Source organism: Helicoverpa zea, chromosome 17, assembly GCF_022581195.2.
Source record: "Helicoverpa zea isolate HzStark_Cry1AcR chromosome 17, ilHelZeax1.1, whole genome shotgun sequence".
Classification (NCBI taxonomy): Eukaryota; Metazoa; Arthropoda; class Insecta; order Lepidoptera; family Noctuidae; genus Helicoverpa; species Helicoverpa zea.
The window spans coordinates 36,898-53,540 of NC_061468.1; the positions used below are offsets into that span (position 1 = coordinate 36,898).

The 16,643-nt window shown below is 44.3% G+C and overlaps 1 protein-coding gene across 3 annotated transcripts; it reads right to left on the reverse strand.

Annotated features, from left to right (window-relative positions):
* Positions 1-864: 864 nt before the first annotated feature.
* LOC124638085 (endoplasmic reticulum metallopeptidase 1-like) lies at positions 865-11,348 on the reverse strand. 3 transcript variants are annotated; one of them, XM_047174915.1, is made up of 10 exons: positions 10,928-11,341; positions 8,878-9,111; positions 8,355-8,502; positions 8,162-8,287; positions 7,739-7,910; positions 7,560-7,662; positions 7,378-7,498; positions 6,829-7,311; positions 3,374-4,033; positions 865-2,685 (listed from the first exon to the last, which is right to left on the reverse strand). In XM_047174915.1, the coding sequence occupies exons 1-10, from the start codon at positions 10,928-10,930 to the stop codon at positions 2,138-2,140; spliced, it is 2,598 nt and encodes an 865-aa protein (XP_047030871.1). In that variant the 5' UTR covers positions 10,931-11,341; the 3' UTR covers positions 865-2,137. The 3 variants fall into 3 exon arrangements, with proteins under 3 accessions (XP_047030871.1, XP_047030872.1, XP_047030873.1); XM_047174916.1 differs by having other exon boundaries at positions 7,739-7,895; positions 10,928-11,340; XM_047174917.1 differs by having other exon boundaries at positions 2,167-2,708; positions 7,739-7,895; positions 10,928-11,348.
* Between the last annotated feature and the right edge of the window lie 5,295 nt (positions 11,349-16,643).

Here is a 16,643-nt window from a genome sequence, read left to right on the forward strand (position 1 = left end):
AATCAGAAACATGAAGAGAACTTGTCAAGACAAATTCAACGAGCCCAAACTCGATGCGTTTACTAAAAGGCAGTTCAGGGTTACGTCTCCTACCTTCGTGCCCTAACAGCAGACCAGCTCAGTGATTCCAAAAGACATTAGTGTTTCAAATTTCAGATCCCACATATACTTGCAAGTAAACTGATCGTGTAACATTCCTATCACATCTAGCAAACGAGCTGATGACCTTGAAGACCTGAACCGATTTCCACCAAACATAGCTAAGAACACTCCCGACTGACATACCTTTTAAACAAAAAAAACCGCATTACAATCGGATCATCCGTTTGGGAGCTACGATGCCACATACACACACACACACACACACACACACACACACACACACACACACACACACACACACACAGACATGTCAAACTTATAACACCCCGTCGTTTTTGCGTCGGGGGTTAAAAAGGTTATAGATGACGTTGTACATACTGCCAAGTTAAAAATAAACGAAACATTGGACCGAGCTCTTTGAGCCGAGACCCAAGAAATTCAGATTTCGGAAAAATAAAGGGATGTTCTTTTTTTTAATTCTTTTCGTCACTCATGCATGACATCGCGTAACTCTTTGAGCCGAGACCCAAGAAATTCAGATTTCGGAAAAATAAAGGGATGTTCTTTTTTTTAATTCTTTTCGTCACTCATGCATGACATCGCGTAAGTTCAATAGGTGCGCATTTTTTTAGGTATCCGATGGCATAAAAATCAAATTTTCGTTTTTTTTTTAGACTCAGCGCTAGTATAAATCGACCCTAGAACGTTAGGGCCGATGATGGGGTTGATAAGGTGGGGTAGAAATAAAAAGAAAACACTGGGTTGTATATAAAATGTACATTAAGTATATATAACTGAAAAACGATAATTATTGAAACCAACGTAATAACAACCCAATGACGAGTTTAAATATACATAGATTATATACTAACTGCATACGACACTATGCTCTGAGGTTTACAACAGGTACATTACGTCTGCCTAACCTGGCAAACTGAAGATCATCTAGGCTGCCCCTATGCCATGTCATGCTTACTTCCCAGAAGTGCAGTGGCCTTGCACGTGTGTTGACGTGATGGGAGAAAACTCTCCTCCCATACTTTTTATTTGCAGTCATCTCAAAATCAATATTTTATTGTAGCTCTACACTACACAATCCGTCCATCGCACGTAGGAAGGAAAGCTTCGCCCACAATGCCATCACTTATCTATTAACAACTAAAATATGTTACAGCTAGGCGATCACAGCTCGTTTGTCTGTCTATGCGACAACTGCTAAATACATTGTAGCTAACAAGTGCCAGAACATTAAGGCACAGTTTGTTCAGTATCCACAATTCGAGCTACCGAAAATGTTACTACTAGTATATACCCAAATATTTATAACCTTGCCTGTGATAGATGCAAGAGTTCCCAAGTGATTCAAATTAAAGCTATTTTTACAAAACCACGCCTAATATCAAGTTTAATTAGTTTAACCCGTACAAACTGAAACAAGTATCGACAAGAGCCTGTCTGAATGTGGTGAAAACTAAAACAGCACCTCATCATCGATATTTATTTCTACTTCTTAACCCCTCGTTGACCACAGATATCCGCAGAAACTATTGATTTCCTAATGTTTTATTGATCTTATAATTAAGAACGCTTAATGTTAAAATTATAATTATTATAAGGCCAATAATGATGAGGCCGATAGTGATGAATGTATTTTGTGTTGTTTTTATCAAGTATGTAATTCAATGTTTGTAATATTAAATGCGCGTAGGTTGCCTATTCACCCTGACGCAAGTGTGTCGGCGGCGGGTCGCGGCACACGGCACTGACGTCGTGCAGCGCAGTGCGAGCGCGGCGCTGAGCGAGAGGCGCGGTGAGTGCAAGCAATTTACTTCGTATATGTCTGTCCTATTGTCTGTATTTCGTGATTGATATATTTTTGTTTGCGTCCTCTGGGGATCGATCGAATGGTCTTACAGACTTACTTAAATACTATCTAATTAGAAAAATTATAACAAAAACGTGAACAAACAGAAAAGAATAGCAAAAGTCAAACAATCGACAACAGACACGCGCAGAAAACGAACAAGAGACGGCGCTAGACGCGGTACAGGTGCAGGTCCACGCCCCAGCCCGTCGCCGCCACCCAGTCCGGCAGCCGCGCCAGCAGCGCCGCGTGCGCCGGCGCCAGCTTGTGCGCGCCGAACTGCGCGTGCGCCGCCAGCGCCACGTCCGCCCAGTGCGGCGCCGCCAGCCCCGGCTCATGAGTCAGCAGCAGCCGCAGCCGCCACGCGCCGCCCGCCGCGCGCCCGCCCGCGTGCAGCGCCACGAAGTACGTGCGCCGCCCGCCCCACCCCGCGCCCTCCGCCGGCGCCGCCAGCGCGCTGCTCCACGCCAGCCGCGCGCCCGCCGCCGGCGCCAGCGCCACCACCGCGTGCGCCGCGCCCGCCAGCCGCAGCGACAGCTCCAGCGCCGTGGCGTTGAGGCGCCTGCGCGCCACGCCGGCGCAGAGCCGCACGCGGGGAGGCGCGGGCGCGGGCGCCGCGAGCCAGCGCGGCACGAGCGTGCGCACGGGCAGGTAGTAGGGCGCGCCGCAGTACAGCAGGCGCGCGCACGCCGCCGCCTCCAGCGCCGCCGCGCCCGCCACTGCACGCACACCGCCTTACTTGCTAACGATACTTGCCGCTAATTTGAGACCATCTTATCCAAATTCTAATATTATAAATGCAAAAGTAACATCTGTCTTTTCTTCATGCATAAACTACTGACCCCATTTGTGTGAAATTTGGTACAGACATAGTTTGAAACTTGAGAAAGGAAATAGAATAGTTTTTATTAAAAAAAAAAAAAACAAACTACTCCGAACATACAACGCCATCAAACCAAAAATCTGCTGGAAGTCACTATTCCACGCGAACGAAGTCGCGGGCAAAAGCTAGTAAAAAATGAATGTCTGAACACAAACATTTCATTTCGAGTCGGCCCATACAGTTTTTTTGTGCAGTCGAGTAGAATGCTATTTGCAGACTGCAATTGTCACCGCAAACACCGCGACTGCGTGAAATGACTGCACGTGCTGCTGCCGCTTCCATACAAAGCGGTGTCATGTACACATACAAACCAGTAGTGCAGCTGCGGCACGTGCGGTCGGCAACAAGCAGTTACAACGTGCTTTTATCAATATGAATGAAATATGCCCAAACATAAGGTAGCTGCTACTAGGAGGTAATTTCGTCGGTCACAATAGACCAAGAGCCGGACCTATATTGTTATTTTATAAGGGCTGAAACTTTGTGTATGCATCTACGTTACAATGGGTATGAACCATACTGACCGTGTCGCAGCACGGTGCGCGGCGTGTTGGCGTCCAGCTCCGGCACCCAGTACATGTGCTCCACCGCGTCCCGCGCGGCCAGCGGCGCGTGCAGCGTGCGCCGCGTGTGGAACACCATCAGCCGCTGCGGCCGCTCCGCGCTGTACGGCCGGCCCAGCGGCGACAGCGCCAGCAGCGCCGCCAGCGCCGTCAGCAGCGCCGCGCCGCGCGCCAGCCGCGCCACGCCGCGCGCCGCCAGCGCCAGCGGCAGCAGCCAGCCCGTGGCGGCCAGAGTCAGCAGCGCCACCAGCAGCGCCATGGCGGCGTCGGGCGGCAGCGCGCCCGCGCCCGCGCGCCCCATCACCGGCACGAACATGCGCAGCGAGCCCAGCGCCAGGTACAGCGTCTGCGCCGCCGGCAGCGCCGCCGCCGCCGCCCACAGCGCCGCGCGCGCGCCCGGCCGCAGGCGCAGCGCGCTCGCCGCCAGGTCCGCGCCGGCCGCGGCGCCCGCCCACAGCGCGGGCAGGAAGGCGGAGCGCAGGCCGGCCGCGGCCCCCAGCGCCAGCAGCGCGGCGGCGGCGGCGGCGTGCGCATCGTGCCACGCCCGCGCCGCCCACCAGCCGCGCAGCAGCGCCGGCGAGCCCCACAGCCGCGCGGCCGCCGCCCACGTGCCCGCCACCGCTGCGCACATACATGTCCCGTACGTCATATACACTATTCTGTACAAGCAACTATAGATGAAGAATATTGATTGGTAAAACAATTTTTTTTTTAAAGAGATTAAAGAATGGCATATTAAAAGTAATTTCGAATACTTGCTGAAATGTTTGATAAGATGGGTATATTGTGTTTTTTTTTAGCTTCAAGGTATTCAAGAAAATTCCTGAAAAATTCAAATAGCTGTCCCAATATACTATGCCATATACATAAGTATATATTAAAATTTGATGATTACAGACACATATAATAACGAAGTGTTGCATACATTATATGAGCGCCTAGGATATGAGACCAGCTCCCTGAACACTGGCCTACTGTGTAGAAGAGGATCACACTTCATTTAAATTGGGTAAAAGTTAAGCACATAGGAAGTGGTGAAGGGTGGACATTTTGGGGGCTGTCTTTTGTAAATTTCTGACGTTCGAAAAGTGCTGTTTTGTAGCCAATTTGAAATAAATGATTTTTGATTTGAAAAAAAAAACTTAGTTTAGATAAGGCTCGGGAGATGATGATTGTTTAGTTAGATAGTACATAGAATATATTAGTTTCCTATTAATTCTGTTTCCTATTTCTAGCTAGCAAAACAGAAAGATATACAAAAAATAACGTTGTATAATATTGGGAACAGCCAATAGCGATCAGAGCAGAATAACGTGAATGATATCACAGGTCAACAAAAGAAAAAAAAATTTTTGGTGCCGAGATCTCATTTACGGTTTTGTATTAGGTATGCATTGACAACACTAAAAATATATATTTTTTTTTTTCCTACGTGTAGTTTTTTGTCTACCCTCTATTTTTTAACTTTGCAGTAAATAGTACTTTCGTGAGCACGGTTTCAAGTCTTATTTGTCTCTTTCAATAAATAAATCGATTTTGATACAATGTCTTCATCGCGTAGAAGTTGTGTCAATGATCCAAATATGTTTTGTTACATTTGTGGGGAATATACAGTCAAAAAGTTTAGGAAACCTATTACAGATTTTATAAAAAGTGCCTATTTTTCGTACTTTAACTCGCAAATTGAAGATAAAAACAAGCCATGGATACCGCAAATTGTTTGTAAAATGTGCTATGAACACTTGAGACAATGGGTCAGTGGTAAAAGAAGCCGTATGAGGTTCGGGGTGCCTATGCAATGGAGAGAACCAAAAAATCACTTCGATGACTGTTACTTCTGCTGTGTCAATTTGCATGGTGTTAACGTTAAAAAAATGATTTATCCAGACTTACAATCGGCTAGAAGACCTTTACCACATTCAGAGGAAGTACCTGTTCCAACGTTTTGTTTTACCTATGAATCATCATGTGAAGAAACCGATAGTAACGCGTCAAGCGATAGTGACATTGAAGAAACAGCGTCTTCAGAGCCAAAACCTTTTACCCAAGTCGAATTAAACGATTTAATAAGGGATCTCGAACTACCTAAAGAATCTGCAGAGTTGTTGGCTTCTAGATTAAAAGAAAAAAACTTGTTGGCGTCAGGTACGAAAGTGACATTCTATCGTACAAGAGAGCAAGATTTGCTACCATTTTTTAATTCGGAAAATGATCTTGTTTTTTGTTCGGATGTGCAAGGCCTACTTCTCAAAATGGGTCTTTCAAAATACCAACCAAGTGAATGGCGTCTCTTCATAGACAGTTCTAAACGAAGCCTTAAGTGTGTTCTTTTACACAATGGCAACCAATTTGGTTCAGTTCCCATTGCTCATTCAACCAAATTAAAGGAAGAATATCAAAATATTGCACTTGTTCTAGGAAAAATCAAATATAATGAACACAAATGGAGCATTTGTGTAGATCTAAAAATGGTTAACTTCTTATTAGGACAGCAAAGTGGATACACCAAATACCCATGTTTTTATTGTCTGTGGGATAGTCGTGCTAAACAGCAACACTGGAGAAATAGAGATTGGCCTGTACGTGAGATGTTGGAAGTGGGAAAGCAGAATGTAATAAACCCATCTTTGGTTCCAAGAGATAAAATTATATTGCCCCCCTTGCACATTAAACTAGGACTAATGAAACAATTTGTGAAGGCGTTAGATAAAAATGGGCAATGTTTTTCTTATATAACGAGAAAATTTCGTAGTCTAAGCATAGAAAAGATAAAAGCGGGTATTTTTGATGGACTACAGATAAGAATATTAATAAATGATACTAATTTCTCAAGTTCAATGACCAGTTTGGAGCTACTTGCGTGGAATTCGTTTGTTGAAGTTACAAAAAATTTTCTGGGAAATCACAAGTCTAGTAACTACTCTGAAATTGTTAACAACATGATGGAGAATTTCAAAAACTTAGGATGTAACATGTCCATCAAAGTGCATTATCTCCACAGTCACCTTGACCAGTTTCCAGAGAATCTTGGTTCCTATAGCGAAGAACAAGGGGAGCGGTTTCATCAGGACCTAAAAACTATGGAAGAGAGGTACCAAGGCCGATGGGATCAGCATATGATGGCTGACTACTGCTGGGGGATGCAGCGTGATTGTCCTGCTACTCCTCATTCACGAAAATCGCGTAAAAAGAAGTTTTTGTGTACATAAGAATTTAATATATGTTGTTTTTGGTGTAATTATGGTTTTTTCTGTTTAATAAAAAAATCTAGAAAACTACACGTAGAAAATCAAAATTTTTGCTATTTATGTAATTACTATAGGGTCCTAAATTAAAAAAATAATACAGCTTTTCGGCACCAAAACCACTGTTGACCAGTGTATTATGTCCATCCCGTGAGCTAGCAGTGCACTGACCGGGCAGCGCGTACAGCGGCGCCAGCAGCTCGACGCGCGAGTAGAAGCTGAGCGGCGCGCCCGCCGCGTGCAGCGCCAGCGCCACCAGCAGCGCCGCGCCCGCGCCCGCCAGCGACGCCGCGCCGCCCAGCAGCAGCGCGCGCAGCACCGCCCGCGCCCAGCCGCCGCGCGACGCCACCAGCGCGCCGCGCGCCGCCTCCGCGCTCGCCCGCAGCTTCAGCAGCACCAGCGCCAGCACCGCCAGCGCCGTCAGCAGCGCGGCCGGCGCGCGCGCGCACAGCACCACGCGGCCCAGCACGTCGAAGTACACCGGCAGCCGCGCCCGCTCCGGCGCCGCGTCCAGCGCGCCGCCCGCCAGCAGCCCGCGCGCCAGCGCCAGCACGTTGTCGCCCGTGCGCTGCAGCGCCGCCGCCGGCACGCGCGCCGCCGTGTCCAGCCGCGTGTGGTACACGTACCCGTTGGCGCTCCACGCCAGGTCCACGCCTGCAAGCCCGCCGCCGTTAGACGCACTGTTCCCGCTCGTCCGCGCCCGCACAGCGCGCTACCTACCCGACAGGTTGCCGAAGTCGCGGAAGATGCGAAAGTCAGTGTCCGCGGGGATGAGGCCGCTCTCGAACAGCTCCTGTGCCACCGACGACGCGAAGGGGTGCGGCGCCTCGCTCGCGTACATCTGCAAGGGCGAAGCGTGAGCAAGGAGCGAGGCAAGCGGGGGCGGGGTGGCGCGGCCGTACCTCGATGATCCAGGGGTCGTGCGGGCCCGCCTGGAACAGCACCTCGCGGCCGCCCGCGCCGCACGCCTCGATGTTGATGAAGGCGCGCACGTCCCGCGCCCACCTGCAACACGCGCGTGTGAGCGGCGCTGGGTGGCACGTGGCACGTGGCTCGCGGCTCGCGGCTCGGGCGCACTCACCGGTGCTGCGTGATGAAGGCGTGCGAGGCCTGCAGGATGTTCTCCTCGGCGCCGTTGAACAGGAAGATGGCGTCGTGGCGCAGCGGGCGCGGCTGCGCGGCCAGCGCGCGCATGGTCTCCAGCAGCACGGCGCAGCCGGCGCCGTCGTCGCTCGCGCCTGCGCACGACCAGCCTCACCACTACATACTATCGCTTGCTAAAGGGAACATGCCACTGTCGCGACCCACTAAACTTTACATATATGTAAGTAGTATGGAAAGCCCAAAAGGCTGGCAGCACTTATCTTTTGTTATAACTATACTAATATATGTGTACTGCATACTATTACCTTGTAATGAAGAGGATTTTTTTTTACTTTAACAAATTTGAAAAATAGTAAAGTCAGTATCCCGCAGTAGTGGCGAGGGCAGGCGGTGTAGGTACCTGGGCTGTCGGGCACGGTGTCGAAGTGGCAGTTGAGCAGCAGCGCGGAGCGGTCGCGCGGCCGGCCGCCCGCGCCGCGCACGCGCGCCACCACGCTCTGCACGCCGCGGTACACGTTGCTCATGCCTGCACAGAGCACGCGGTCAGGAGGCGGCCACACGCCGGCACCGCCGCACGCGCCACACTCGCTCACCGTCCATGAAGGAGAGCGCGAAGGCGCCGCTGCCGGCGTGCACGTCCAGCTCGATGCGGTTGTGCGGCGACGCGTGCTGCGCGATGTGCTTGATGGTGGACACCAGCATGCTCACCGCCAGCACCTCGTTCTCGTAGCTGCCCGCCACCTGTGTTCATATGCCGGCTTCCAGTGGTCATGCACTTCATTCAAATCATTGACGACGAAGGGAGTGATGAAAGGATGCACAGTTATATACTCAGCTTATGTCCAAGGATAAAACTTAACGTTTTCGTATCAGTGGCGCCGGTGGCACCCGGGGCGGTGTCAACAAGTTCAAAAACGTGAAAAATAGTGACAAAGCTTCAAAAATATTAGCATAATCTCATTGTATAGGAATGATGACGTATAGTAAGGCGCGGGCATAGCCTTCAATTTGAGGTCTTTGGTCACAAGCTTTGGCTACACTCTCTCCAAGTAACATAGGCTGCGTTTTATTCCGATACGAGCAGAGCAGTAGTTGTGACGGGATGCGGTCGCTCACCCGGGGCCCGATGGAGGTGAGGTTGACGAGCAGCTGGTGCGCGACGAGCCCGCGGAAGCGCTCGCGCGGCGCGTCGGCGCCCAGCGGCGCGGGCAGCGCGTGGTCGATGTGCGCCACGGCCGCCAGCGCCGCCAGCAGCGCCGCCAGCGCCGCCAGCAGCCACGCGCCCGACAGCGGCGCGCGCAGCGACGCGTTCTCCTTCACCAGCTCCCGCGAGCTGTGCGCCACCACCACCTGCGCCCGTATCTCATACATCAATATATCCAGCCCCACCCATCACGGGTAACACTACAACCACAATTTTGTTGGCTCCACACTATTTCCATACACTTTATTTTATAGTCTATATTATATTCTATGTCTTTTTGTGATATTACAATATGATATTACTCTTAAAAGGGCTATTTTACCCGCTTTTGGCTTTATGGATACTTTTGTACCTCTTTAAAAGCTTGATATTAAAATAATGGAAAATAATTGTTTTTGCTCTCCTGCAAAACTGGGTTTCACCACTTATGTTAATCCTACTTATAAAATGTGAAAGTTTGTGAGAATGTTTGGATACTTGCACTTTTGGTTTACGACTCACGCTTTTATTTTCCTAATTTAATATATTCAATAATTTAAAGAGGTTGCTACTAATCTTGTAGAAATGGTTTGCTACTGAATATAATCACAACAGCAACTTCCTCTGTTTCCGCAAACGAATGTTAAAGATTATCTATTCAGGGTTACTTGTAAGTAGACCGCATCCTTTCATGAACTCTCATCATGAGGTGATAGTATAGGTCAATACGAACAAAGGAGATCATTCAAGTCTCGAACATTTTGTACCCAAAAATGAAAGTGCCGGCCAGAGAAAAAAAATAGTAGATTCTCGTAGAGAATAATGCCCTGAAGATTTTTTACTATTACAAGAATCGCCTACAATTAACCCCCAGGCTGCTACTGGAGTTTGAAAGTACAAAAAAATCCCACAATGTTTGAACATCATTGATGTTCACAGGCCTCCTCCAGGAGACAGGCGCTGCTTTCAAGAAATTCCTGCCCAACCTGAGAGGCCCAAAACCTTTCTTTTTTTTCTTTAATGGGAAATCATCAAATGAACCCTCACACTATAGGTTAGCCGCGTGAATGGGAGACTCTTACTAACTAAAACCCATCATGTTCCTTCTTAAGCCCTTTATGTACCAGGGCCATGGTATGTAAATCTTTCGGACAATCCCGCAGCTCTGGCAGGGTTTGCTGCAGGGCCCAAGTAGACAGAGGGACGATGAGTATAGTTATAGTAAAAAATCTTCAAGGCATTATTCTCTACGAGAATCTACAATTTTTTTACTGTGGCCGGCACTTTCAGTTTTGGGTACGAAATGAATGATCTCCTTTGACCATGGGATACACTGAACGAGACTTTTGACTAATAATAAAAATTTTTACGTGTACCTAGACAACTTGTTAAGAAAAGATCTTGAAATTCGTTTATCTTGAAACGGGTTAACTTTTGCCCAGTGTATCCCATGGTCAAATTTGTCCGTATTGACCTATACTATCACCTCATGAAAGGATGCGGTCTACTTACAAGTAACCCTGTATATTATAAAATGCTCTATTTGTGACTACTGTATCTGTACTGTTCTGGAGTTACGTACTGGTATGTAGTTGATTCAATTGCAAGATATAGTCCCCAAAGATGACCCCAATACCATGCTACATAAATGATTAGGTTTTACAAAAAACAAGACAATTGAAAAAAAAAACAATATTTTTCTAATTATTACAAAAACTAGATAACTATGATGTAAAGGATGTTTTACTAGAAGCAATCAGTAACACCTACCTGATAATGATATCATCTCCATGGGTCAGGTTAATGTTTTTATGACATCCTGAGCTACTTAGATATTGTACAAGTTATTACTATTCTTAACTTGAAACCACAAAATATGTGAATCTCTGAATAGTATTAATCTACATGAATTACATACAGTATCACAATTTAATTGTAAATAATATCCATTATTTTATAGAGTATAAATTGCATGGCACTTACCATTTTAAAATAAATTATTTCTTATTGCTATCACAAGTTTTGAATGGGAGTCTTCTGTCAGCTTTTTTCTTTTACTTAAAATTTTATTTTATTGTAATATATACTGTCATTTTTCATAAACATTTCAATATCAACCTCCATAAATGATTACATACGAAAAGATAAAAAACGAAAAAGTTCAAAAACTCGATTCATTAGTTTTCTAATACTTCAGTGTCTTGTTGCGAACCTCAAAACTAATCATGAAAGTCAGAATCAATCCATATCTCATAAAGTTTATAAACGGAAAAGGGTGCTCATTTCAAAACTACGGCTCAAAAGGAGCGCTTGCAGCGCATTTCGCTCATAAATTCTTGTTTTCGCGTGTCTTCATAACTTTAGAACAAACTGTCAAGTGTCAAATGTCACGAGTCAGTGTCTCTGTCAAGCTGTCAAGTCGTATCATTGAGTCGCATTCACATCACGCGTGTCATCAAGCTGTACCTGGAACCATATTATTGAAACATGTCGACACCCCTCGTTACAGCACGCCACGTGCATCGTGTATGTGTATATTTATTTATTTATTTATTTATAATACTTTTTGCACAATCAGTACAATGGCGGACTTAACGCCTTAGGCGTTTTCTCCCAGTCTACCTTTGGGTGGTGGGGAAATAGCAGTGGTAGGTGCAGTATTTAATATAGTCCACATGAGAAGAAAATATATATATATATATATATATATAGATAATAATACATAATTATAATATATATACATACATATTACATTTTGCCATGAGAGACAAAGAAATAAAAAAGAAAAGAAAACAAGCTATGGTAGCGATTCTGCCAATTTCCTGTGGATGTGGTCACGTAGCTTCTTTTTAAAGGAATAACGACTGCTAACCATCCTGATTTCCAGAGGAAGCTCATTCCAGAGAAGAATGGATTTAACGAAAAAGGAAGAATGCATAATGTCTGAACGGTGAGTAGGGCAGTGTAGAAGACGATTATTTGAAGAGCGAAGAGATTTGGAATGTTGAGAACACATATATTGGAAGTGAGGAGTTAAATAAGAAGGTGAAGTGGGAGAATGTAGAATAGAGAAAAGAATAGTTAATGCCCTCATCACACGTCGTTGTCTTATCGGTAGCCATTTAAGTTGCGCTTGATACGCTGACACATGATCGTACTTGCGGAGATTAAAAACGAATCGAATGCAATTGTTGAGAAGCCGGTCCAGTTTATTCAGCAGATCTGCATTCAGGTCATAGTAGCAAACATCACCATAGTCGATTATGGGAAAGATAGTCAATGGCCTTGGTGTGACGGTAAAGCTGCAAGTCGTCGGCATAGAGATGATACGAACACTGAAGCTCGAGAGTGAGTAGATTTATAAATATCGAGAATAGAAGAGGTATATGTTATAGCCAAAGTAATAAGTCTGAATATTATATATATTATCTAGCTATTATTTGTAATATCTACTCAATTTGGATAAAGTGATAATTGACACAGAATTAATCACATTAACTGGCAATTTTATATAATATCTCCATAGACTTAGATAATGTAATAAAACAAGTAGGTAAACATTGTTATTTCATGTTAACTACGTGTCTGGTAGCTGACCTTAATACAATTCGAAAAAGGCCAGTTAGCCCAGTGCAGGGCACGCCATAATAGTAACGAAAAGTCCCCTCTTTGAGGTGTGGCTCGGGCCACTATACGGACGGCCCGGAGGACACGGTGAACCACACAGACCAGGTGTGCCCTGCCTGGGAAGGGCACCGCCGTGTCCTCGTCGAGGCAATAGGCAGTGGCAACGTCTCGTGCCCGGCCCTGGTTCAAGCCACGGACCGGGGTGAGAGGTAATGGGATGCCTTCGTCTCATGCGGACGCTAGAGAAGTTAACACCTCTCATCCCAGCTGCTGCCATGGACGTGGAAGGCACCAGGACGCCCCGGGTGGAGTGCTCTCTCCCGGCTATCGTAGGCGTGGGTCTGTGGGCGGCGAGTTTCGGGTGCCTCATCGTCCTTCCGTCTCATAGAAGTCACGGGCCCGTCTCGGCAGCGCGCGTTGTTCCACGCGCTCCACGAAGAGATTCAGCAAACTCCATTGGGTTTAAGTCACTAACAGTCTGACACTCCTTCACGCTGCTAACCCACAGCGGGAGGCCGGAGAAATCATTTGATGATTTATCATAAAAAAGTCGACAATTAAACTTAAACCGTTTTTAAGAATTAGTCAGTAGTAAGTTGGTTATACCATATTTATTACTTTGGCTAACTTTGACCAGCTATTATGAATAATATCCAGATAAAGTGATTATATAATTTATCATATTGTCAGGTCAATTTGGGTATTGTACATATTGACCAGTGATTATGAATAATATATATTTAATCACTATGGCTGTAACATATATCTACCAATACCAACGCGCATGTTGTAGGTATTTCTAAAAACTGACCTGACAGTGACAGTTAACAGTAATGAAGGATTATCTTTTTATTTTGATTCTTTTCCTAGCTGATCTAGACACACGGCAGTGTGTCCGCCAGTTCGAGCAAAAAAAAAGAGACACACCGGCCGTGGGTTATATATTACACGAACCATTTCGGGCCAAATTCGACGCCCCTGTAACTCAAAATCTATTTTATTTACGCATATCAAATTTCTAGTATCTGTTGAGACCCCCTCACTTATCTAAAATACAAAATTTCATTAATATACCTATTGTAGGTCTTGAGATATTGACGTCAGAAAATCGCTATTTTTACTATACACTCACTGACTGACTGATTCACTGACTCACTCATCAAAAACCTAGACCACTTCCAATTGTCGTATTGACTTGAAATTTGGCATGGAGGTAGGTCTTTATGTCAAGGTAAAGGAAAAAATCTGAAAATGGCCAAGTGTGAGTCGGTTTCAAAATAATGAAGGTGTTTTATACCCGGTGTAAATTTATACCTCTAAGGAACTAAAACGAACTAAAATCTATATTTCTATAATATACCTTCGAATGGTACAAAGGTTTGTATTTAGTCAAAGTAAAGTAAAAATCTGAAAACGGCAAAGTGTGAATCACTTTCGAAAATAACGAATGTGTAACTTTGATCCACGAACATAATAAATGATAACGTCATGTCAGTCAGTTGGTAAATCTAGTCCATTTAGTTAATCTAGTTCATTTCTTTGTAAGAAGCATAGTGCATATTTAAAAATCTAAAAGATAGTATAAATGAACCATTTCCTTAACTAACTTAATCATAAGAAAAAAATAAAATAAACAACCTTACAAAAATAAATAAAATCCCACCCAAAACAAAAATGTGAAAGACTGCCAAGTTCGATAATATGGGAATGCTTCGCCTATAAAAGAAGTGAGATCTGAATAAGTACCAAGTTCCATACACATACCTCAGTTAAAAATAGTTAGGTACTTTTTAATGATGTTACTTGGCAAGTTTTAATAGAAAATTAAATACTTGATTCATTGCGTTTAGTAGGTTTATAACAAGGTATGTGAAAACTTGCCAGGTAACATCATTAAAAAGTAACTATTTTTAACTGAGGTATGTGTATGGAACTTGGTACTTATTCAGATCTCACTTCTTTTATAGGCGAAGCATTCCCATATTATCGAACTTGGCAGTCTTTCACATTTTTGTTTTGGGTGGGATGCCTATATAGCGCTGATCTTGGTACGTGACTGCAAGAAACGGGGCGTCATACATATCTCAACAATGGGAGGTTTTCTTATGGATAATTAAAAAAAATAGTTCTCAAGAAAGTGACAGATGGCGTTGTATTTAATATGTTATTGAGCCTTTGCCAATGGGAGGTTTTCTTTTTGAGAATTAAATAACAACCATCATCATCATCCTCCGAGCCTTGTTCCCAACTATGTTCAGGTCGTCTTCCAGTCCAACCCGATGTAGCAGAGTTCAAAATTGAATAGAAATCGAATCGCAATATGATCGGAATAGCAGTTTTAACCTTAGCGAGCATTCTGCTACTCATATAAGACCAATCGTACTCCAATTGGTCTGCCATTTTGGTTTATAGGTACCTACGGTAGTTTGCTCTATTATCATATAGCAATCGTAAATCATTTGCAGACAAAATGATTCATTATTGAATGACAGAAAAGGATAAAAACGTTTATTTCAAAGAAAAAATAGCGGAATGCCACATACGCTTCAATCGTAATTGAGTCGTGATTGGATCGCAGTCGAATGTGAATTGTATGTTGCATAAGTAAAATTCGGAGAATGGGGCCCCTGATTATTCCCGGAAACCCGGGAAACCCCCAGAAACCCGGGCAACCCAATACCCCTTGGTTCGACTGGTGTCAGACTTACCGGCTTCTCACTACCCGTAATGATTGCCAAGTATATTCAATGACAGCTGGGAACTACAGTTTAACGTGCAATCCGAAACACAGTCATTGGTATCTAAGATATACTTAGAAAGTACATACAAGCTTAGAAAAGTTGCATTGGTATTTGCCTGACCTGGGATCGAACCTGCGCCCTCATACTTGAGAGGCTGGTCCTTTACCCACTAGGCCACCACGACTCCCGATGAAAACGAATTCCTTAACTATGCTGCCACTAAAAATTATTGAAATATATGAATTCTTGTAATGAGTCAAAATATGATATGTGTGATGGATTCTAAAACTATAGTTATACCTTCCCAAAAAATGAAGAAAGGTGACATAAATGGCTCAGCAGTCTACATGTAAAGCATAAATACAAAAAAAAAACTGTCTTCACTTCGAATCTTCCTGCTTTTATACTGCTAATTCCCGCTAATTATTAAAAGTCTATATTCTTATTTATAGCTGAATTCGGTTAGACTGGAAGCCGACCCCAACATAGGTGGGTAAAAGGTTCGGAGGATGATGATATTAAAAGTCTATATTCGTATCTTAAGGTAACAAACTGCGTGAGTTAAAACTTCAAAACCAATCTGTGTTTAATAATCTTAGCAAATTCGGAATTAGAAAGGGACGGACGGCCTCCGTACTATCTGCTTCACTCGGCTCGTTTTTTGGGTATGAGTGCGCAGTCCCGTTTACTATATTACGTCTATGATTTCCCCTACCAGTTGAAATTATTTAATCTATGAACTAACCATAGATATAATATTACTAAACAAGATTGCGCACGCTCAAAATATATATTTACGAAAATGAACTCTATTCTAACGCAATAAGGTACTAAATTGGTTGCATAATACACAGAGGCAAATCCGAGCCGAGAGGGATAGTTCGAACGGAGGCTGTTTGTCTCTTTCTAACACCTTGCCAGCATAAAAAAATGTTGTGATCAAAAGTTTTGTCTTCCCAAAAACAATTGAATCACTTATATTTTTATCTTATTTTAACAATTGTAAGTCAACAAATTAATAACAATCGCATTAATTTATTCGTATTTATTATTAAAACATAAACAACATAAATTTTTATTTTGCTTTTTTTTATTTTCTAGCGGTAACCCTGAACATTCTTGGCGCGTAATCAGCATTTAAAATTTTGTTTATATTTTTTTGTATTAAATCAATTTAAACTATTAAAATGGTGAACAAGTGTTGCGTTTCTACTTGCAAAAGTGAATCCTATGGTGGTTGCAATATATCGTTCCACAGGTTAGCTAATAATAACATTTTCGTAAACCAAACAACTAGGGTGCCCATGAATTCTTGTAACGAGTCAAAATAT